This window comes from Symsagittifera roscoffensis, chromosome 10 (genome assembly GCF_963678635.1).
Source record: "Symsagittifera roscoffensis chromosome 10, txSymRosc1.1, whole genome shotgun sequence".
Taxonomy (NCBI): domain Eukaryota; kingdom Metazoa; phylum Xenacoelomorpha; order Acoela; family Convolutidae; genus Symsagittifera; species Symsagittifera roscoffensis.
The window spans coordinates 35606684-35629761 of record NC_087071.1 but is presented as its reverse complement, the minus strand read 5'-3'; the positions used below and the strand labels follow the sequence as shown (position 1 = coordinate 35629761).

Genomic DNA, 23078 nt, shown 5'->3' with positions numbered 1-23078 from the left:
GAGGTATGTTTTTTGGTCTATTTAACATTTTGCTTCATGCGAAGTATATCTTTTTCTACTTTACATAGCGTGTTGGGTAAATATTATTTAAAAAACATCAAAAACTTTTGGAAATTTTTTCTTTTTTGAAAGTTTCATCCATCATTTTATTTCAAATTACTTCATAGAAATAAAAACGCAGTCGGAACTTTCAGAGTTCCTCCCTGATAAAAACAGTTGTCTTAATTCTACTATCAGTAACTTCTATGAGTTATTTGGGCGTACTCTCTATCCTGCTCTATACAAAGTTTTGTTAAGTGATAGTTTCCTGCGTATTAACAGTAGTTTTTGTTGAGCGAAACTTTTTTTTCTAATCTTAGTCAAATTTTAATGTCAGTTTTTGAGGAGGTGCCCCTAATGCAGCCAAAATTGGCTGTAGCAGATCTAAAGCTGGTTGCCAATAGAGAGCTCAACCTTACACTTCCATTGGTAGATGGTTAATCATGATCTGACAATCTAAGAGTGAGTTTCTTTACATCTAATTAAAAAACTATGAAAAAAATCTTAGAATAAAATGGATTCCTACTCTACATTCCCCTCCATCTAATAATTAAACTAGCTAACCTATTTGAGTATATAAAATACCAAATACTATTCAAAACTCCCGTTGAAGCTTTCTTGCTTTTTTGTGGCTTTCTAATCGGGCGTTTTTTTTTATCTTGAACTTAATTCTTTCTTTCATTTGGAAAAATAAGGCAAAGGAAGTCGAAGGACAAGACATCAGAAGCCCTTAAAAAAGCATCATCACAACTACAAGCTTAAGTCATTTTTAGGGTTCTTAGCAATTTTGCTGACCTTTTAACTGATTGATCAAAAATGCTTTTAACAGCTCATAGCAACAAATGTCAAAAATGCCAAATGCCAAAAAAAGCTTCTGAGGATTGATTGGCAGCTTTTTGAACATTGATTGGCAGTTTTTTGGGTCAGCAGCATCACTCGAATTGTTGCTACCGATTTTTTCTCAGTCGTTTTTCGGAGTGTGATCCAGACTTTGAGAAGCAGCGCTTAAGGAGTTTCTTTCCGATGAGTGACTTAGTTAGTTTTGTCTCACATGCGCGTTTTCACTCCAAATTTTTTCTTTTTACAAATTTTTCATCAAATTGAAACTATGCTTTCTTGGTTGATTATCTTCTTACAAATCCATACGTACAGAAAGTTGTAAGAAAACTCAACAATTGACATTTTTCATGTACAGAAATTGTATTACAGCCTTTTTTCTTTTTATCAAAATTGTTGACGAGATTTTTTCAATTAGGAAAACACCGGACTTTCGCTTCGATTTATGTTATACCCTAAAAGACAATAACTAAGTTTTACTGTTTTGCAAGATAACTCTTAAGTTGAGTGGCAAGAATCGCCAAGGGGAACTGCTTTTGACGATTTGCCGAGAGAGTTCTTCGTTAAAAATTTCAGTCAGAATTATAACTAAAGAAACTGTAACTTTTTCATAGGCACAGAAAATTTGCACTCCAAAAAATCTTGATTATTGAAGTTTGTGGCCTAAATTTTTATCGAATTATTTTATCTTATCATATGGAAACATGAAAAGATCAAAATTAGATTTATCTAGAAAAATTAATAGTCATTTGTGATTCATCTGAGCTAAAAGTTCAGCCTAGACTACAATGAGGACAAAATTGCAGAATTTTTGAATGCTTTTTTAAAGTTTGTTTGATCGAGCATAGAGTTCATCTTGCAACAAAAAAATTTTCTCCAGAAAGTGACTTAAAAATTTTTTCTAACCATGTAAAAAATTGTTTGTTGGCTGTAATGGCATAAAAAGGGAAAAAAACAATGAGTAATAAGTCAATTAAAACAGAATTTGATCCTATGTCTAACTCTTCGGTCTGGATTAAAGGCTGAAAATCTAGAGAGAATCTTGGCCTTCCAAAAGTTTATGTTTAATAAAACCTCATATGGTAAACGAACGTCATATGGCAAACTATGTTCCAAAATAGCTCAGATTATCATTATTTCTCACCTAAAGACTGATGAAAAAATGGGGAGGACTTTTCTTGGGGTTTGTTTTTGTTTTTTTCCTTCTTTTCTTTTCTTTTCTTTATTTTCTGCTAATGGGTCAAGTTATATATCATAACAGAGCCCTTCTAGTCTTGATTCAAAAATTTTCAAAAACATGACCTAATGTTGACAAAAACCGGCTTGAAAAAGTTTTAGTTAATTTTTGAGCGAGTTTAGCCGTCGTGTAAAGTTGGTTGTTTCGGCTAAAAACTTGATACTGGTAAAACAAAGTATAGTTAAGAAGCTTCATTTAGAAAAATTTTTGTTTTTATATTCTGAAAAATAAATTGTTCAAAAAGTAGAAAATATTTCAGAGTTTTTTTTCTGAATTCTCATTTGTTATTCATTTTTGAAAAAACAATTAGGATCAATTAAGCCGTGTCACTTTAAACCGACAATCCTTTTAAAAGCACACCCCCTCCTAAATTACCTAAAAAAGAAAACTTGGAGCCTGAACTCATTAAAAAAGAATCACGACCATTATCGAATCCAGGTTTTAACAATTTGCTACTTAGAGTTAACGAAATCAGGCGTTCAAAAACAAGTTCCAGCTTCTGTTCATTTTCTCTGTTAACTTTTTGTCGGCATCAGTTTTTCATATTCGCTGAGCGCTCTTGATTCAAAATCGGCTTCTTTATTTTAGGCCGCCCGATGTTTCTGAAGGAGAAGGGAGAACAGCCTTCTTACATTGAGAGCATTAACCCCAACCTCCCTCAGTCAACAAAACAGAATCTACTCAAGTAAGTCTCAAAATTATTCTATGAACAACTTATTAAAAAGTCTACATAGCTAACAAAACTAAATATTGATTATTCCTCTTGTATATTAAATAGAAATATCACCAGGGCTGACCACCTTACAAAAAAATTCCCTACCTTAGATCTTCTTATGAGTGTAGTATGTGTTGGATGAAATCAGCGAGGGGGGCTGATGACCCCCATATATTAGTATAGGTTATAGGCTATGTTAATACATAGAGTGATGAACGGATAGTCTATAACCTATGCTAACATAAGCTACTTATAAGCTTAGAAATACTTTGAAACTAATACTGTAAAAAAATTGACAATGTGTAACGTTATTAATCAGTAACTTCAAAAGCTGGTGATAAAGAAATAGTTAAAATCGATAATAGTGGTTGGGTAAGTTAAAATTGTTATAATTTTGATTGCCCATTAAAAACTAGCGCAATTCTACAAAAATTTTTAGCGCTAAACAACATCAGGATTTTAGTTCTCTGTAAGTCAAAAAAGATAAACCGTTTCTTTAGTGATCTAATTTAAAAAAATTAATTATTTTTCAAAAAAAGTTTGCAAGAAAGCTGATTGATAAAAACAGTTTTGAAAATTATCAGCTCTCAATTTTGTTTGTTTTCTCTTAAAGGCCTTATTATGATAGTACAAGCTATAAACGGAGTGATGGAGACAACTGAAAGCAATAATGGACTTTCATATCAAGGTTTAATTTTTAAAAACTCGCATAAACCTGTCCAATACATGAAAAAACTGGAAAATTTCAAACCTCCATATTTTTAGGAGTTTGTTTAGTTTTTGTCTTTGAACTCAAGGAGTCAAAAACTTCACTGATGTATAAAAAATTTAATTTTATGTATAAATTACCTTTTTTGATCGCCCTTAGTGGTTAGAAAAAAATCATTTCAATTTTGTTTACAATTTTTTTTCTTTTTTAATAGGAATTTTTAAGTTTGTTTCCAAAATTTCAAAGTATAAAGAACCATGGTGGGAAAAGTCGAGCAAATTCACTCTTTTTTTAAATTATTTTGGTCATTAAAATACAATATTTTGTACCTCAAAAGCGGATTTATTGGGGAGCTCTTCATGAGCTTCATTCTTTAAAAAATCAACTTTTGTGACCATATAAAGGGTCCCAGTTTCACAAACTTTTTTAACGTTTTTCCTTTTCTGCTTCCATTTCTGAGAATTTTCAAACTGCACCTTTATAAATAAGATATATACTTTTTCGGGGAGGTACAATATTTAATTTAAAAACTTTATTGTTTTTTTTAAATAATTTTTTCCTTTACTTTTCTCCACTGAATTAGGCATTTGCTATTTTTTAATTTGTTCTTTGTATTATTATGGCTGAATACGTTAAGTTATGATTTAAAAATGAAGAATCATTCTGTTCACAAATTGGTTTGATCATCACGCAGAGCTTCATTTTATTATAACGAAGTTGAGCTTCAAAATGGAAATTCAAATGAAAGGCAAAACGAAAAAGAGCCATAAATCATCCGCTTGGAAGAAATCTTGGATCCGCGCTTGAGAAAAAAATCTTGGATCCGCGCTTGTTTCAATTGTTGAAGACAATTCTAATAAAATAGCTCCAGAAATAATCAATATCAGTTTTTTTCAGATTTATTTGATAAATTGAATGTTTTAGGACATGAATTGCATGCGGTGTGAGGGCAATTTAAAAAAAAAGTTTTGCTTACAAATTGCTGCGTACAGAGTGTTTTCAAAACACGTTTTTCAAATGAAATTCCTCTCATTTTGCTAATATTCAGGCAGTCAGACCTTTCTATTCACTAGACATCAAAACTTTGCTGATTTCTGATGATATTTTTCTTTAAAAGTGATTGTTTTTGGTTCACGCACGTTTTTGCAATTCATTGATTTTTCACTGGTTGTTGTGCTGAACAAGCGTTTTCTGTACAAAAAACAATCGATTTTTATGAAACATGTTATCGTTTTTGGCGAAAGTTTGCTGCCTATTGCAGAAAGGTTGGCTTCAATAGCCCAAATATTAGTCAAATGAGAAAGAATTCATAAAAAAAACACCCTTAATATAACTAGACTGCGCAAAATATTTTGCTGGTTGTTGGTAAAATTACACCTGTCTTATAAAACATTGCTTAAGCCACTCTTATGGTATAAAATGGTAGAAAAATATGCACGTGCCATTTTTCAAAAAACGTGCATATGTAATACATAACACACATTTTCATCAATGAACTGTTTCAATTTTGGATAGCGTTTTGTCACAATTCAAAAACAAAAACACATTCAATCTCTTACTGAATGTAAAATTGAATTCAAATCTAAAACTGGCTAGTTATAGACGCATTCTGGTTATAAAGACAAAATTATGACGACCGCGATTTATAAACAGCAGAAACGGGGCGGCCCAAACATGATACCAGGGATGAATGAAGGACCAATGACCACAGCTCCGAGGGTCAATTTAAACGAAGTTACAGTCTTACCCAGAGCAGAATGGGAGAGGATTAAAGACCAGTTATCCGATGAACCAATGGCCGAAAAAATAGGCAAAGCGAATCAAGAGCAGCGTGAAAAACTACGGGCAGAAAGTAAGAAACTTATAAGTACTTGGACAAATACAATTGCAGGACAGAGAGCTAAAAAACTAGAAGCTCGGAAGATTCGAGAAGCGAAAGATGAAGAAGAGCGAAAAGTCATTGACATTGAGGAAGCGAAATTTCAAGCCGAAGAAAGAAAAAAGATTTTGGATGAGGCGAAAAAACTACAATACTGGAAAACCGACAGGGTTAAAAATCTACACAGCGCGTTGACCTTAACCGAAGTTTTACGAGAACGAGACGAACAGTTAAAGCTCAAGAAGCGAATCAAATCGGCCCAAGCGAACTCGGACGCGAAATATCTCGCGAAAGCCATAGCCGAAAACGAACAAGCAATGCTTAAGGAGAAACAAGACGCTCTTAAGCGCTACGAGGAGGCTGTTAAAAATAACAGTTACGTAATCAAGCAAGTTAAAGACCGCCATATGGAAAAAGAAAAGGAAAAACTTCGGGATAAAATGGAAGGCATTGAAATCCAAGACGCGTTACGTCAGTACAACGAAGAAATTGCAAGAATCGAAAGAGTAAAGGAGGAAGAAAAGAAACAATTGCTTAGAGCGCACGAAGGAACGCTAGAAAATAAAACTCTTCTAAGCGCAATTGAGCGCCAAAATGAAGAAGAGAATGACGACAAAATCCGAAGATTTGCGCTCGCAAAACGAGAAATGGCCAAACTACGCGCGCAAAAAGAACGTCAAATGCTGAATGAACAACTTCGAATTCGGGATGAACAAACTGAGAAGTTGGGAAATATTTTACGACAGCAGAAAAATCAGGAAGAAGATCGACTTTTCGTGGCTTTGAAGGAAAAAGAGGAGAAAGACGCCAAGGATAACGCGGAGAAAATGAAGCAGCAGCAAGAAATGTTCGATTCAATAAACAAACACCGAATCGAAACACAGAAACAAAAAGAAGACCGAGAGAAAAAAGAAAGACTCGAAGCTATTGAAATGCGCCATGCAAGGCTTATGGCCGACGAACTATTCAAAGAACACGAGGATAAAAAAGCGGCCGAACGATTTGAACAGGACAAAGCGCTGAAACAAATCCATCTCGCTCAATCGAACGAACGAAAGGAAAAAGATCAGAAGATCCGAGCGTCCGAACTCGATACGGATTATCGAAACGTCGAGTTGTTGAGGCTCGAAGCGGAACAGTTCCAGAAATACGCCCAGGAAGTGATGAGCGAAGAAAAAGATCGCGGCGCCAAAAATCTGTACCCGTTGGTGAAAGTTGCGAACAATGGATTCGGAGGGGGGAAAGGCCCGATGTTTGACAGCGAAGGCAATCTTAGGCCGAGTTACCAAACATCAGATAAATATGGAAAAGAAATGCCATGTTATCAAGCTCCTGGTGCCGTTGATACTAAACAAGGACAATGCAACAACACTGCTAAACGACTCGGATTTGTCTGGAAAGGTTAAACATCAAAACTTAATCCAATGGATTCGGAAGTTGACAAAAGGAACTTTGGATGACGTTTTATAGATTAATTCTGTATCTGTAAAATGTATTTTCTAAACAATATCACCGAACATAATTATAGTATTATTTTGATTAACCAAGTCTTTAGTAACTTTAGTCTTCAGCTTTGAGGTGAAGTTAGGTTGCAGTTTGCCTTATCTTTAATTAGCTGAAAGTAACTAACCTTGCAAAAGCCCGCTTGTCACAGTACGTTTCCAATAGGTTCTAATTGCAGTTGTAAGCGAACTGCATTGAATTTTTGTTCTCAAAGGGGTTAGTACTGTGGATTTCTGCTAGTTAAGGCCAAAAAATTAATCTTGCTAAGCGTGCATTGAAAATGCACTTAAATTAGTGGACCCCGTATACTTTTTGCTAACTATTGTCGCTTGACTCCTCCTCTAAAAGTCGTGATTTTTCCCAGTTTTCTGATAAAATGATTAAAATTTGACCTCTGAACGTTTGAAGTAGATGACAAAATAAACACAGCTCATTTCTGTTAAACCTCACCATCGACGGGCTTACAGAAAATGTTGGTCTTGCCATGCCAATGCACATTATTGAATTTTTTGTCAGCTGTGCTCTAGTTGTAGTTTTCCTCGCTGGAACTTTCCCGCTAAACATGACAGCTGCCATCAGACAACAGTTTGAACATTCGGACTTCTCTAATTTTGAGAAAAAATACTATCTGGTCATATTTTGGATCTCATCGACACCCAACATTAGAAGTTTGTTGCGCTAGAATTACTTCAGAAACAGCGACTTATCAATAAAAAAATGCTTGATTTTGAGCGTTATTCCTCCAACGTGTTAGATTTTTTCACGGACCAGATGCATCAGATCCTTGGGATCCTCTCTTAAATGTCATTACGATCAAAGCGGTACACCTATCAATGACGTGAAGCTCGCGGCTTTTCGTTTTCTTCCCAGAGCAGGACGCAGGCCAACAATTGCCATATTTATTTATCATCATCGATTTGGTTTGATACTATAAAGATATTTTGGAAAAAATATGAAATCGAGCTGGGAATTCTTTCTTTTTGGTTGAAAAGCTGACACCAAATGACCAAATACTGGAGCACGCCAAGGTTACCATATGTCCACAAAACAAAGAAGGGTGAGGTTTTCAGTAGACGGAACTTCAAAAACTTAAATGAAAAAAAATGGATCGGATTACCTCGAAAAAAAATTTATGTGTGTTTTAGGTTTGAACTAAGGAAACTAAAATAAACTTTGGGTTTGAACTTGGCTTTGAACTAAAATAAAAAAGAAAACTCAAAGGAATTTACTGATGCGCGACGGAAATAATTGTCTAAACTTTGTGGGAGAAAATGCAAAATTGAAATAGAAGCTAAACTTGATCAGCTCATCAATCTTGTAACTCAATTAATACAATAGCAACATGGGTTTTTCTAAGTGAGAGAACCCTTGTATTTTTGTTGTTGATATAGAAAGAGGTTGTTGTTGACATAGATTTGATTTATGATGATTAACTTAGAGCGGGTTTAAGCGGGATTAGTTGATAACATAGCTCTATCTGCTTTCAGTTTTTTTGTTAATCATGGAAAACTATTCAAGTATAACACTACAAGACGAATTCAAAAATGGTTTATCGTTTTTTCTTAACTTGCCATTTTTAGATGCCACCATGACCATGTAAAATGTAAAACAGAATGCTTTGACTCGTTTCCCCTAGAACTAAGTCTTTGTTAAAGATGGTTACATGATGACGACCCCATAGATTAATTTAATCTAGATGGATACTAAAAACTCCTAACACGCTACAGGCAAAGGGAAAAAGGTGAGAGTTTTGCGTAATTTTTGATAGATGGCGCGCACGGTGATACACACGCTCTCGAAAGTGAAATGGAAAGCCTGGTTACTTCTACGAGTAACAAAGCAAATAATCATTTAGTAAGCATTTTGTATCGACCACCATCCTTACATAAACGTAGAGATTCTTGATCATCTTTCTAAAATTAGCGTTCGAATATTTTATTATCTTGAGGTCTTTAGGACTTTCTGTTCAAAAATCATTACCAAACAACTTACAAGTATTGGCTCATCGTGCTTTTAATAAACAAGTTTTAGGACAAAGGAAACCGTTCATAGTAAAAAAGGTAACCTTTAGGCACTGAAACTCGACTTTGATTTTGGGTAATATGAGAAAATAAGTTGAAAATAATTATTGTCGAAGAAGTTTTGATTACTTTAAGAGTGATAATCTTTTTTGCAAGCTTCTTTTTTTTGTATCTTATGATTAGTAAAAGTAAAAAACATCTCCTTTGAATGACTGATTAACTCAATTTTTAACGTTTTTGATAATTTTCGGCCATTCTAAAAATAATCAACAAAAGAATTGTTGGATGAATTGTTAAGTTGAAAGCCTTTTCATTTAACGAGACTGACTATATGAAAAGTATTTTTCAAAACTACTTTACAAAAATTTAAGTGGCCAATTTTTCCGTCAAATTAGACAGAGCAAAAAAGCGATAATATGACGAAAAACATGCCTACTTTTAATTAGTTTCCTTGCTTTTGATCAAATGCAAAGGTTAAAAGCAAAAACTATTCCATTAGATTTGAATGAATTCAACCAGATTTCATAAATGTTAGTATCTTGATTCTCGTGTTTTTTGTTTTTCTAGAGTCTCGTGTTGATGAGTCTCAGGGCGTCTCGTGCGCAATCCTTGTGACCTAATAATTGTATTCGTAATTTTTCTCACTAAACAATTTAAATACAACTCCATATTTAAAAAGCTGCATGGAAAATCTATGATAGCCTATTTTGTCTGGGGTTGTATGATTGGCGCTCTGGTATTTTATGGAATCGTTTTACCAGTTTTTTCTATCCAAAATTAAACCCTAGGTCACCTTATGTAAGGAGATCTCTTAGCTTTTATTAGTTACAGTAACTGAAGATAATAAATACCCACATGTCGGAACAAATTTTGAAATCTTTTAGAAAAGCTCCATTATAAGATCATGTCATGGCGTTGAAAACTAGTTCTCCAAGTTTATCTTATCTGTTTTAAAACTTTGTAAGCCACTGATTTCAATTCGAACATGAAACCGGAAGCCACTATCACAACAAAATCGAAAGATTACCTGTACCGAACTTTTATCTCAATTTCATGTCTTATCATACAATTGTCAGACTCTAGCTGTTTTCCAGCTCTGTGCTTATCTCTTTCACATGTGATAACATCAGTCGTTTGCAGACTATGCTTGAGTCAGATATGGCTAAACCAGGTCAGAAATGACTATACCTGGTCAGACATGACAATACCTGGTCAGACATTACTATACCTGGTCAGACATTACTATACCTGGTCAGAAATTATTATACCTGAGTCAGACATGAGTATACCTGCTTCAGGTCTGATCATGTAGAAAAAACTTAGTCCCATGTAACGGGAGACGTATTCCTTCTTCCTGGTTATTTTATTTCAGTACAGAAGTCACTTTTTCAGCACAAAATGTAGTGGATAACCAATAAGTTGCGATAGTGCCTGACCAAGAAAAAATAAAATTTAATGAAATATATCATCGGACTTCGGCGAAAGTTTGCTGCCGATTGCAGAAAGATTGGCTTCTATAGCCCAGATATTTGTTAAATGAGAGAGGATTCATGAAAAAAACAGCCTTTATATACCTAGACTGCACAAAATATTTTGCTGGTTGTTGGTAAAGTTACACCTGTCTTATAAAACATTGCTTAAGCCACTCTTATGGTATATTATGGTAGAAAAATATGCACGTGCCATTTTTCAAAAAACGTGCACATGTAACACACAGCTCACATTTACATCAATGAACTGTTTCAATTTTGGATAGCGTTTTGTCACAATTCAAAAACAAAAAACACATTAAATCCCTTACTAAATGTAAAATTGTATTCAAATCGAAACTGGATAGTTAAGTTATAGACGCATTCTGGTTTTAAAGGCAAAATTATGACGACCGCGATTTATAAACAGCAGAAACGGGGTGGCCCAAACATGATACCAGGGATGAATGAAGGACCAATGACCACAGCTCCGAGGGTCAACTTGAACGAGTCACAGTCTTACCCAGAGCGGAATGGGAGAGGATTAACGACCAGTTATCCGATGAACCAATGGCCGAAAAAATAGCCAAAGCGAATCAAGAGCAGCGTGAAAAACTACGGGCAGAAAGTAAGAAACTTGTAAGTACTTGGACAAATACAATTGCAGGACAGAGAGCTAAAAAACTAGAAGCTCGGAAGATTCGAGAAGCGAAAGATGAAGAAGAGCGAAAAGTCATTGACATTGAGGAAGCGAAATTTCAAGCGGAAGAAAGAAAAAAGATTTTGGATGAGGCGAAAAAACTACAATACTGGAAAACCGACAGGGTTAAAAATCTACATAGCGCGTTGACCTTAACCGAAGTTTTACGAGAACGAGACGAACAGTTAAAGCTCAAGAAGAGAATCAAATCGGCCCAAGCGAACTCGGACGCGAAATATCTCGCAAAAGCCATAGCCGAAAACGAACAAGCAATGCTTAAGGAGAAACAAGACGCTCTTAAGCGCTACGAGGAGGCTGTTAAAAATAACAGTTACGTAATCAAGCAAGTCAAAGACCGCCATATGGAAAAAGAAAAGGAAAAACTTCGGGATAAAATGGAAGGCATTGAAATTCAAGACGCGTTACGTCAGTACAACGAAGAAATTGCAAGAATCGAAAGAGTAAAGGAGGAAGAAAAGAAACAATTGCTTAGAGCGCACGAAGGAACGCTAGAAAATAAAACTCTTCTAAGCGCAATTGAGCGCCAAAATGAAGAAGAGAATGACGACAAAATCCGAAGATTTGCGCTCGCAAAACGAGAAATGGCCAAACTACGCGCGCAAAAAGAACGTCAAATGCCGAATGAACAACTTCGAATTCGGGATGAACAAACTGAGAAGTTGGGAAATATTTTACGACAGCAGAAAAATCAGGAAGAAGATCGACTTTTCGTGGCTTTGAAGGAAAAAGAGGAGAAAGACGCCAAGGATAACGCGGAGAAAATGAAGCAGCAGCAAGAAATGTTCGATTCAATAAACAAACACCGAATCGAAACACAGAAACAAAAAGAAGACCGAGAGAAAAAAGAAAGACTCGAAGCTATTGAAATGCGCCATGCAAGGCTTATGGCCGACGAACTATTCAAAGAACACGAGGATAAAAAAGCGGCCGAACGATTTGAACAGGACAAAGCGCTGAAACAAATCCATCTCGCTCAATCGAACGAACGAAAGGAAAAAGATCAGAAGATCCGAGCGTCCGAACTCGATACGGATTATCGAAACGTCGAGTTGTTGAGGCTCGAAGCGGAACAGTTCCAGAAATACGCCCAGGAAGTGATGAGCGAAGAAAAAGATCGCGGCGCCAAAAATCTGTACCCGTTGGTGAAAGTTGCGAACAATGGATTCGGAGGGGGGAAAGGCCCGATGTTTGACAGCGAAGGCAATCTTAGGCCGAGTTACCAAACATCAGATAAATATGGAAAAGAAATGCCATGTTATCAAGCTCCTGGTGCCGTTGATACTAAACAAGGACAATGCAACAACACTGCTAAACGACTCGGATTTGTCTGGAAAGGTTAAACATCAAAACTTAATCCAATGGATTCGGAAGTTGACAAAAGGAACTTTGGATGACGTTTTATAGATTAATTCTGTATCTGTAAAATGTATTTTCTAAACAATATCACCGAACATAATTATAGTATTATTTTGATTAACCAAGGCTTTAGTAACTTTAGTCTTCAGCTTTGAGGTGAAGTTAGGTTGCAGTTTGCCTTATCTTTAATTAGCTGAAAGTAACTAACCTTGCAAAAGCCCGCTTGTCACAGTACGTTTCCAATAGGTTCTAATTGCAGTTGTAAGCGAACTGCATTGAATTTTTGTTCTCAAAGGGGTTAGTACTGTGGATTTCTGCTAGTTAAGGCCAAAAAATTAATCTTGCTAAGCGTGCATTGAAAATGCACTTAAATTAGTGGACCCCGTATACTTTTTGCTAACTATTGTCGCTTGACTCCTCCTCTAAAAGTCGTGATTTTTCCCAGTTTTCTGATAAAATGATTAAAATTTGACCTCTGAACGTTTGAAGTAGATGACAAAATAAACACAGCTCATTTCTGTTAAACCTCACCATCGACGGGCTTACAGAAAATGTTGGTCTTGCCATGCCAATGCACATTATTGAATTTTTTGTCAGCTGTGCTCTAGTTGTAGTTTTCCTCGCTGGAACTTTCCCGCTAAACATGACAGCTGCCATCAGACAACAGTTTGAACATTCGGACTTCTCTAATTTTGAGAAAAAATACTATCTCGTCATATTTTGGATCTCATCGACACCCAACATTAGAAGTTTGTTGCGCTAGAATTACTTCAGAAACAGCGACTTATCAATAAAAAAATGCTTGATTTTGAGCGTTATTCCTCCAACGTGTTAGATTTTTTCACGGACCAGATGCATCAGATCCTTGGGATCCTCTCTTAAATGTCATTACGATCAAAGCGGTACACCTATCAATGACGTGGAGCTCGCGGCTTTTCGTTTTCTTCCCAGAGCATGACGCAGGCCAACAATTGCCATATTTATTTATCATCATCGATTTGGTTTGATACTATAAAGATATTTTGGAAAAAATATGAAATCGAGCTGGGAATTCTTTCTTTTTGGTTGAAAAGCTGACACCAAATGACCAAATACTGGAGCACGCCAAGGTTACCCATATGTCCACAAAAACAAAGAAGGGTGAGGTTTTCAGTAGACGGAACTTCAAAAACTAAAATGAAAAAAAAAATGGATCGGATTACCTCGAAAAAAAATTTATGTGTGTTTTAGGTTTGAACTAAGGAAACTAAAATAAACTTTGGGTTTGAACTTGGCTTTGAACTAAAATAAAAAAGAAAACTCAAAGGAATTTACTGATGCGCGACGGAAATAATTGTCTAAACTTTGTGGGAGAAAATGCAAAATTGAAATAGAAGCTAAACTTGATCAGCTCATCAATCTTGTAACTCAATTAATACAATAGCAACATGGGTTTTTCTAAGTGAGAGAACCCTTGTATTTTTGTTGTTGATATAGAAAGAGGTTGTTGTTGACATAGATTCGATTTATGATGATTAACTTAGAACGGGTTTAAGCGGGATTAGTTGATAACATAGCTCTATCTGCTTTCAGTTTTTTTGTTAATCATGGAAAACTATTCAAGTATAACACTACAAGAGGAATTCAAAAATGGTTTATCGTTTTTTCTTAACGTGCCATTTTTAGATGCCACCATGACCATGTAAAATGTAAAACAGAATGCTTTGACTCGTTTCCCCTAGAACTAAGTCTTTGTGAAAGATGGTTACATGATGACGACCCCATAGATTAATTTAATCTAGATGGATACTAAAAACTCCTAACACGCTACAGGCAAAGGGAAAAAGGTGAGAGTTTTGCGTAATTTTTGATAGATGGCGCGCACGGTGATACACACGCTCTCGAAAGTGAAATGGAAAGCCTGGTTACTTCTACGAGTAACAAAGCAAATAATCATTTAGTAAGCATTTTGTATCGACCACCATCCTTACATAAACGTAGAGATTCTTGATCATCTTTCTAAAATTAGCGTTCGAATATTTTATTATCTTGAGGTCTTTAGGACTTTCTGTTCAAAAATCATTACCAAACAACTTACAAGTATTGGCTCATCGTGCTTTTAATAAACAAGTTTTAGGACAAAGGAAACCGTTCATAGTAAAAAAGGTAACCTTAAGGCACTGAAACTCGACTTTGATTTTGGGTAATATGAGAAAATAAGTTGAAAATAATTATTGTCGAAGAAGTTTTGATTACTTTAAGAGTGATAATCTTTTTTGCAAGCTTCTTTTTTTTGTATCTTATGATTAGTAAAAGTAAAAAACATCTCCTTTGAATGACTGATTAACTCAATTTTTAACGTTTTTGATAATTTTCGGCCATTCTAAAAATAATCAACAAAAGAATTGTTGGATGAATTGTTAAGTTGAAAGCCTTTTCATTTAACGAGACTGACTATATGAAAAGTATTTTTCAAAACTACTTTACAAAAATTTAAGTGGCCAATTTTTCCGTCAAATTAGACAGAGCAAAAAAGGGATAATATGACGAAAAACATGCCTACTTTTAATTAGTTTCCTTGCTTTTGATCAAATGCAAAAGTTAAAAGCAAAAACTATTCCATTAGATTTGAATGAATTCAACCAGATTTCATAAATGTTAGTATCTTGATTCTCGTGTTTTTTGTTTTTCTAGAGTCTCGTGTTGATGAGTCTCAGGGCGTCTCGTGCGCAATCCTTGTGACCTAATAATTGTATTCGTAATTTTTCTCGCTAAACAATTTAAATACAACTCCATATTTAAAAAGCTGCATGGAAAATCTATGATAGCCTATTTTGTCTGGGGTTGTATGATTAGCGCTCTGTTATTTTATGGAATCGTTTTACCAGTTTTTTCTATCCAAAATTAAACCCTAGGTCACCTTATGTAAGGAGATCTCTTAGCTTTTATTAGTTACAGTAACTGAAGATAATAAATACCCATATGTCGGAACAAATTTTGAAATCTTTTAGAAAAGCTCCATTATAAGATCATGTCATGGCGTTGAAAACTAGTTCTCCAAGTTTATCTTATCTGTTTTAAGACTTTGTAAGCCACTGATTTCAATTCGAACATGAAACCGGAAGCCACTATCACAACAAAATCGAAAGATTACCTGTACCGAACTTTTATCTCAATTTCATGTCTTATCATACAATTGTCAGACTCTAGCTGTTTTCCAGCTCTGTGCTTATCTCTTTCACATGTGATAACCTCAGTCGTTTGCAGACTATGCCTGAGTCAGATATGGCTAAACCAGGTCAGAAATGACTATACCTGGTCAGACATGACAATACCTGGTCAGACATTACTATACCTGGTCAGAAATTATTATACCTGAGTCAGACATGAGTATACCTGCTTCAGGTCTGATCATGTAGAAAAAACTTAGTCCCATGTAACGGGAGAAACGCAGATGGTTATAATGTAGTGATCTGTAGTTATACAATAGAGTTACAAATCGGCAGGGTGTTTTGATAAGGCAAAGAATCAAAATTACTGCCTAGTTTTAACTGCTTACCTGACCTTGTATCAATTGTTTCGGGAGCGACCTAGCTCCCAATCCAGTCGATAGTTTAAAAGTTTTAAGGTCCGAGCTGCTGTTTCTTTGTTGTGTCTGAGGCATGTAGAAAAGAAACCATTTGTTTCACTTATCGCTTCTCGGCTTTTTGGCTAAGATCATGTGTAGTATCTGTTCTTGTCACATTACTATCTGGCATGCTGGGCATTGCCTGTCACAAATTTTAAACTGATATTTGCTTCTCGAGTTAACACCGAATATATATTCAGTTGACTCACGGATTTTCCCGGTCTTACATAAACATCATAATAAGTCTGCTTCAGGTCTGATCATGTAATTTCAAGCATGAGTATGTCTGGTCTGGGTATGATCATTAAAAGTCAGGTATGATCATGTCTGCTTCAGGTCTGATCATGTAATTTCAGGCATGATCTTCTCTGGTCCAGGTATAATCATGTAAAAGACAGGTATGATCATGTCTGCTTCAGGTCTGATCAGGTGGGTTCAGACATGAACATGTCTGGTCCAGGTTTACTTCAAATCTGATCTGGTCCAGGTTTACTCAAGATCTGGTTTTTTCATGATTACCATTTCGGGTTCATGTCTGCTTCAGAGAAGTGTCAAAAGACTAATACAGATATGGATTTTGTATGTATTTTCGATGTCCAGATTTTAATTTTACTACAAACTTCAGTACAGGTAATTCTACTCTGTTCAATTAAATTGTTCTTGTCAGTAGGGAGAAAAAGTATCACCAACTAATAGCATTTTGAAACAGTTATACCTAGGCTCAAGGTCTTCGACTCATGATTCAGTCAAAACTATCAAAATGATTGAATCAATATGAGTCACTCAATATCCGCCTTACGTCATCCATTTTATTGGCCAATAAATGTCCGCGTTGAAGTTTTTTGTTATGATTTTATACGTTTTCAGGTTTTTGTGTGATTTCGTTCGACTATGTTCATTTCCCTTCAATTTTGCTCAATTTTAGCGCTTGTGTTCAAATGTGTTCAAATTTCAATTACTCTTTTTCCGCATCGCATCAAGTTCTACGCTTTCATGCATAAAAACAGCCAGAAGACTAATATTTGTGACACTTACACTACAATTGTTCACGAAAATTGTTTTTTCTTCCGCGGGTGCTCTATATCTCAAAACCTAGAACCAAAAACATCCCAGTGAAGCTTATACTGCACGCCAAACAAAAAAATTTGATTATCAGTAGAATTTTGTTTGCTCAATTTTCAAGTGAACACTTTTGTTACCATATTTTACGCCCTGCTCGACCTTTGATTTAAACCTAATCGACCCATGATTTGATCATCTTCAATTGTCTTCAACATTTTACTTGACCAGGCACTCATGTTTAGACACTATTGGGACTCAAGATTGATTTTGGTTTAAAAGAAATTATTGTTCGACGGAACTGTTTCGGTCATATCATGAGTTGATCAGCTCAGCTCGGAAAGTGGTTTATTGTGAAAAGCTGAACAATTTGTTGTTCATTGCTGAAGTTTTTAGATCTTTTTTTATCCTGCTTTTGCAACCATTCTTTGAGGTTTTGACTGCAAATGCTGCAGAGCTCTTATAAATGAATGTAAATTTTGCAAAAACTCGCGAGAGCACTGCAAGATTTGATTTCTTCATTCCTGTAACTCTCTTGGCAGCTTTTTTAAGGTTCAAAAATGATGGAAAAAAGTTTAAAAACCTGCTTTTTGAGCATTTACTGATTTGCACCTTGTAACTTTTTTTTTATCAAATGGTCATTCAAGTTTTTTGTTTATTCTGATTATCTGATTCGGATTTGTTCAGCAAAGCACTTGTCAACTATTTTGCATGAAGAGGCAGGCCAAACTGTTCATTTTGTGAATTGCAAGTGGATTCTCCAACAGACCAAAATCAAATTTGTTGCAAAATCCGCAGCATTGCTACTTTGCTTTGATCTTCTTTTCTGTTTTGGATTCCACAAATAATTAGTGAAAACACTGTACTGCTCAAAATCACTCGAAAACTAGGCAAATTTGCGGAATTCGCAACAAAATTTGCGGAATCCGGAATAGTTTGTGGAATCCACAAGCAAATGATAAACTGTAGCTATAGTAAAATTGAGCTGTTGCGGTATCGGCAACTGTTTGCGGAATTTGCAACTTGTAAGCGAAATCCGCAAATTAAAAGCGGAATCCGCAAATTGTAAGCGGAATCCGCAAATTGTAAGCGGAATCCGCAAATTGTAAGCGGAATCCGCAGTTTGTTTGCGGATTACAGTTACATATTTTGCAGCATTTTAATTTAAATCGTTTGTATACATATATAGTAGCATCTAAATTAAATTGTTAGGCAGATAGAAAAAAATTAGCCTGTAGCAATGGCTTTATAACGATAGAAAATTTTCACGGGACCTCTTTTCAAATAAACCGCTGAACCATCTCCTCTCAAATACTGATGACTTGAAACCCCCTCCACTAAACCTCCGAACCATCTCATCACAAATACTGTTGATATTTTCTGATCCAAAACTGAACCACTAAAGATTTCATTTGGTGATTGTGTTTTCAACAATCTCGGAAGAAAATAATTTGAGGTAGTTTTCTGGGTGATCAATACTTAAGGTTGACACCCATTGATTTAGTTAACCAATGTTTTAAGCTTTGTTCCGCTGAAAAACATTTATTTCCTTGCTTTAATGTTCCGCATTGCTATAGATAATAATTCAAGCTCTAGTTTTTAATTGTTCATATGCAAGCTCAGTAATAAACACAATAGCGGAATCCAATTACAATTTGCGGAATCCGCTTACAGATTTTACGGATTCTAGTTAAATTTGCGGTTTCCACTTACCTATGCGGAAGCCACTTACAGTTGCGGAATCCAGATCAACCTCCTAAATTCATTTGTTGCACAACCCGCAATAACACAAATAGGCCGACAAAATTTACGTTGCAGATTTTTGTTCGCGGAATCCACGACAATTTTGTAAGCGGAATCCGCCTACATTTTGGAACATGTTTTAAGACTTGTCTCTGGAATCCAGGAACAGATAGACACGGAATTGTGCGCCTATCCAGTGCACAGTTTGGCCTCGTAATTTAAGTTTTTAAAAAAAAAATACCAAAATGAAAATTGAAATGATTGATTTTCATTTGTTCATTTATTTTCTCTACTCATCTTCTGTCATATTTGAACGACTCCATGTGTTTTCTGACATCTTTGAAGTTGCAAAAACCACTATAAGCACTTATCACTTAACATATCAAAAAGGGCACAAAAATTAAAAAAAAAAGTTTGATTAATTGCTTTGGTTCTTTCCTGCAATTGGAATGCCAATTTTCCAAAATTCTATAAGATGAATGCAATTTTTGAGGGACGAAAGATAGTTTCACAAAAAGATTGCAAGAAATAAGTAATAATAAAGTTTTCAAAGCAAGATTTGTTCCAATAATCTTGCAAGTTTTGCATTCCAAGAACTGCATGGCTTTCCCTAACTTAATGAGTTTCAGTAAGTGGAAAAATAGGTCTACCTAGAACCATTGAACAACAATGATTTCCTTTTCCTTACGGTTCCATTGAAGGTGACTATGAAAAATTTCACACAAGTCACACAAGTTTTGTGAATAGTTTCAGAAAAAAAACATACTAATTTTCTGGCTGATTTTGCAAACAATTTGTGGCGTTTGTCTGCAATTCAGTGCTGATTTAAACTATCCGGATTAAAGATTTGAAACTAATATTTTTGAAGAAATTCTCATTATTCCAACTGAAAAGGTTTTCTAGAGATTCCTGCTACATTCAACAAAAAATCACATTTTTGAAAACTAAGCAAAAACGTTAGTACGTTTATTATGTGATTTGTTTTGCTACGCAAAAAGTTCCAAACTTTGGAATTTTCCCCCTAAAATGTATAGTTTACATGATATATTGAAGAAAAGCTTATGTTGCTAAATCTACTGCGTGGAGTTTTTTGGTGAACAAAAACCGTAAGTTGGATAATGGACGACATGATAGAGCCAAAAACGTCGGTCGATCGAAAAAAAAAATGCCAAAAGAGACTGAAGTTATTTAATTGCAGAGACTGAAGTTATTTAATTTGATTAATTGCAAAAAAAATCCGTTTGCGACTTCTCAAGAGCTTCGAAACTAAATTGAGCCAGCTTTATACTCATCAGCCAGCAACATTCAATCAATTTTGGTCAGAAAAGGAGTGAGGGCGCAAGTCAGCGCCAAAAAACTCAAAATTTTGGACATCAATAGAAAATAACTCAAAAAACAACATTTTTGAAAAATATAAAATATAAAATTTTTAGACAAAACTATTTTATACTCAAGCGCCGAGATTTACGTGAGACGACCCGCATATATGCAAAAACACCCCAATTATATCATTCCAATGGCAAAATTTGGCGGGAAAAAGGTGGTGTTTTGAAGCCATATAACATTTTCTAGAGAAAGAGATTTTGTAGTCATCGACGGGATCATTAATTCTGCCAAATATTGCAATTTACCTGAAACCCACATAATGGAAGTTTCATTTGGATGAAATTTTCCAGCAAGACAGTACCAGTTGCCGTAACTCACAAACTTTCTACAAAAAACAGTTTTCAAATTTAGAAAAATCGCTCAGATTTGATCATTTTTCAAAATTATGGAATTACATCAAACAGAAGATTCGTGAAAAACACACTACAAGAGTTATGAAACTTATTTGTAAAATTTTCGAAACGTTTTGGCAATTCCGGGCGACTGCATTCATCGGTTACATCGGAGCATTCTTCGTAGAATAAATGCAGCTCTGAAAAATAATGGTTATCAATCCAAATATTAAATTTTGTTATCTTTAGTATTTATCTGTATTTGTGAATTAGGTAAAAAGTTTTATGTAACTAAATGTTAAAAAAATTGTATATTAGGTGCTAATTGCTAATAGAGTTTTTAGTTAATTTTTTTAGTCCTGAGAGTTTATGTCAGCACTGTATCTGATTTGATCTTTATGCAAAAAAAATTGTACCTGGATTTAATGGAAAACATGCTTATAAAACAAAAATAGGTCAAAAACAACAGGAATTGTTTCATCTTTTTGGAAAACTTGTGGAAATTGAGAACTCCCAAATTTTTCATTTTTCACAAAACAAGATTTTTCAAACTTTGAATTGATTTACACTAAGATATTAATCAGTCAGTTTTTGTTCGACTTTGACCTTTATGTTCTTCTGATGCTGCAAAAAAACTTCATTGACGTCAAAATGTCAAAAAGTTAAATTCTCAGCAAACATTTTTTTGCAAAGATTTTTCATTTTTTGATAGTTGTTCTAAAAGACTACCTATTGAATTTGTTTTTGAAAAAGATTTTAAATGAAACTTTTTGCTTTAAAAACTCAACTAAGTCACGTGATTCAAGCTTTGTTTTTGTTATAGGACGTTCGGACCATTCTGGGCTACTCATTTCATCAACCCAGATGCCCCTCCCGTCCATCACATTCGCAAAGATGCTGTCAAGTTGGACGAAATAGAACGTGAGTTCCAAAGGTTTTCTAGCCAATCAAAGAAGAGGCTGGCCTCCAAATTAAATTCTATTTTCAATTTTAACGTTACGGTACTTTTCTGCGTTTTTTTTTATTAGTTCAGCCAATTCAATGGAATTTTAAGAAACAAATAAAAACTAGCACGAATTTTTTTACCTGAATTAATTGAAAAGGAAGTTGTAAAATACATTTTCTCGTTTTTTTTCTCGATTTATCACGTTCAAGATTTTTGACAAGATGCATGCCCATCTTGTCAAGATCTTGCAAATAAATATAACCTTGCAAGATGAACGTAATTCTACATTACGATATATTTGCAAGATTACCAGAAAATTAATTTTGACTGAATTTAGGGAACCTAAAAGTTGTAAATTGAAACAAACGAGTATAAAAACGCTTAGCATATTTAAAAAACCTAAAATTAAAATTTTTCATTAGAAGTTGAACTAGATATGTATATTAAAATTGCTTACTAGATACGTTTTTTTCTTCTTTAAAATTTATTTTACTTCTAAATTTTATCAAAAAAGTTTTCTTTTTCTCTTTCTGCAATTAATCAAAAGAAATGTTTTTTCAGAAGATGCGGATATAGTGTGGGATGCTCTCAGATTGAACTCTCTGCACAAACTTCAATACCAAGACTTCATGATGGGACCCCAGCTTAGAGTTAGTAAACCTCTAAACAACTTCAGCTTGAGGTTGATGAAATAAAAATCGACTTCGACAAGCACATTCTGACGTCTTTTTAAAAACCAAAATCAGTTGTTGAGTAAAAAGTTGTTTGAGATTGCGTAAAATTAAACTCTAAATCCAGTCGCTGATTTTATGTACTAATCTTTTTTAAAAGGATATGAAAAAAAACATCAAATTGATTTTCCGACCTATGTCAAAGCACCATATTGCCATTTTTTTTGTTTCGTAAGCAATTTATAAGAAGCCACCGAATAGTACTGAGAGGAGTGAATTATTACAAAGTTGAATACCCACCCCTCTAAATATGCCTCTATTTATACTACAAAAAATGTATATTTTTTCGTGTGGTTTCAAATAACGTTTGGATCGAATACTCTTCAAGTAATGGTAAACATTACATTTTGAAAAAAGATCCCAAATTTTGTTTAATTTCAATGCTCTTCTTTCGCTGTTGTTGTTTTTTAAATTTCAATTTAGTTTTTGGATAAATGTGAGATAAATAAAAAACAATTGGAACAACTAAAAATCATATGGTACACAAATAACATTTTTATCATTTGATTTCAGAAAACATTTGGAGCGTACACTCGTCAAGTACAGCACAATGATTTGGTGGCCGCAGTGCCTCGAAATCTAAAACCACTCCGAAGATTCTTTTACTGGGACTCAGAAACTGGAAAAGTAACGTTTTAATTTTTGTATTTTATTTCGACAGACATGTTCTTTTTTAGCCTACGCCGAAAAATAATAAAATAGACATGTTTTACGAAATGAGCTTTAAAATCAGCATCATGCAAGATAAAAGCACTAAGTGCCTTATTTTGTCAATTTTTGCCTACATC

At 34.6% G+C, this 23078-nt stretch overlaps 3 protein-coding genes and 1 non-coding gene across 4 annotated transcripts in view; all 4 read left to right on the top strand.

Annotated features, from left to right (window-relative positions):
• The window catches only part of LOC134855135 (uncharacterized), a 53930-nt gene that overhangs the window by 11672 nt on the left and 19180 nt on the right, over positions 1-23078 (top strand). Inside the window, exons 3-6 of the mRNA XM_063871546.1 lie at positions 2702-2798; positions 21437-21534; positions 22121-22209; positions 22804-22917. Of these exons, the coding sequence (XP_063727616.1) occupies positions 2702-2798; positions 21437-21534; positions 22121-22209; positions 22804-22917 (398 nt within the window). The remainder of the gene's footprint in view (positions 1-2701; positions 2799-21436; positions 21535-22120; positions 22210-22803; positions 22918-23078) is intronic.
• Positions 5002-6959, top strand: LOC134855503 (cilia- and flagella- associated protein 210-like). The gene has a single exon (XM_063872041.1). The coding sequence runs from the start codon at positions 5167-5169 to the stop codon at positions 6820-6822; it is 1656 nt and encodes a 551-aa protein (XP_063728111.1). The 5' UTR covers positions 5002-5166; the 3' UTR covers positions 6823-6959.
• On the top strand, positions 10671-12607 carry LOC134855569 (cilia- and flagella- associated protein 210-like). The gene has a single exon (XM_063872109.1). It carries the CDS (start codon positions 10980-10982, stop codon positions 12468-12470), a length of 1491 nt encoding a protein of 496 aa, XP_063728179.1. The 5' UTR covers positions 10671-10979; the 3' UTR covers positions 12471-12607.
• LOC134855793 (U2 spliceosomal RNA) lies at positions 16157-16347 on the top strand. The gene has a single exon (XR_010164640.1). It is a non-coding gene; the product is annotated as a U2 spliceosomal RNA (small nuclear RNA).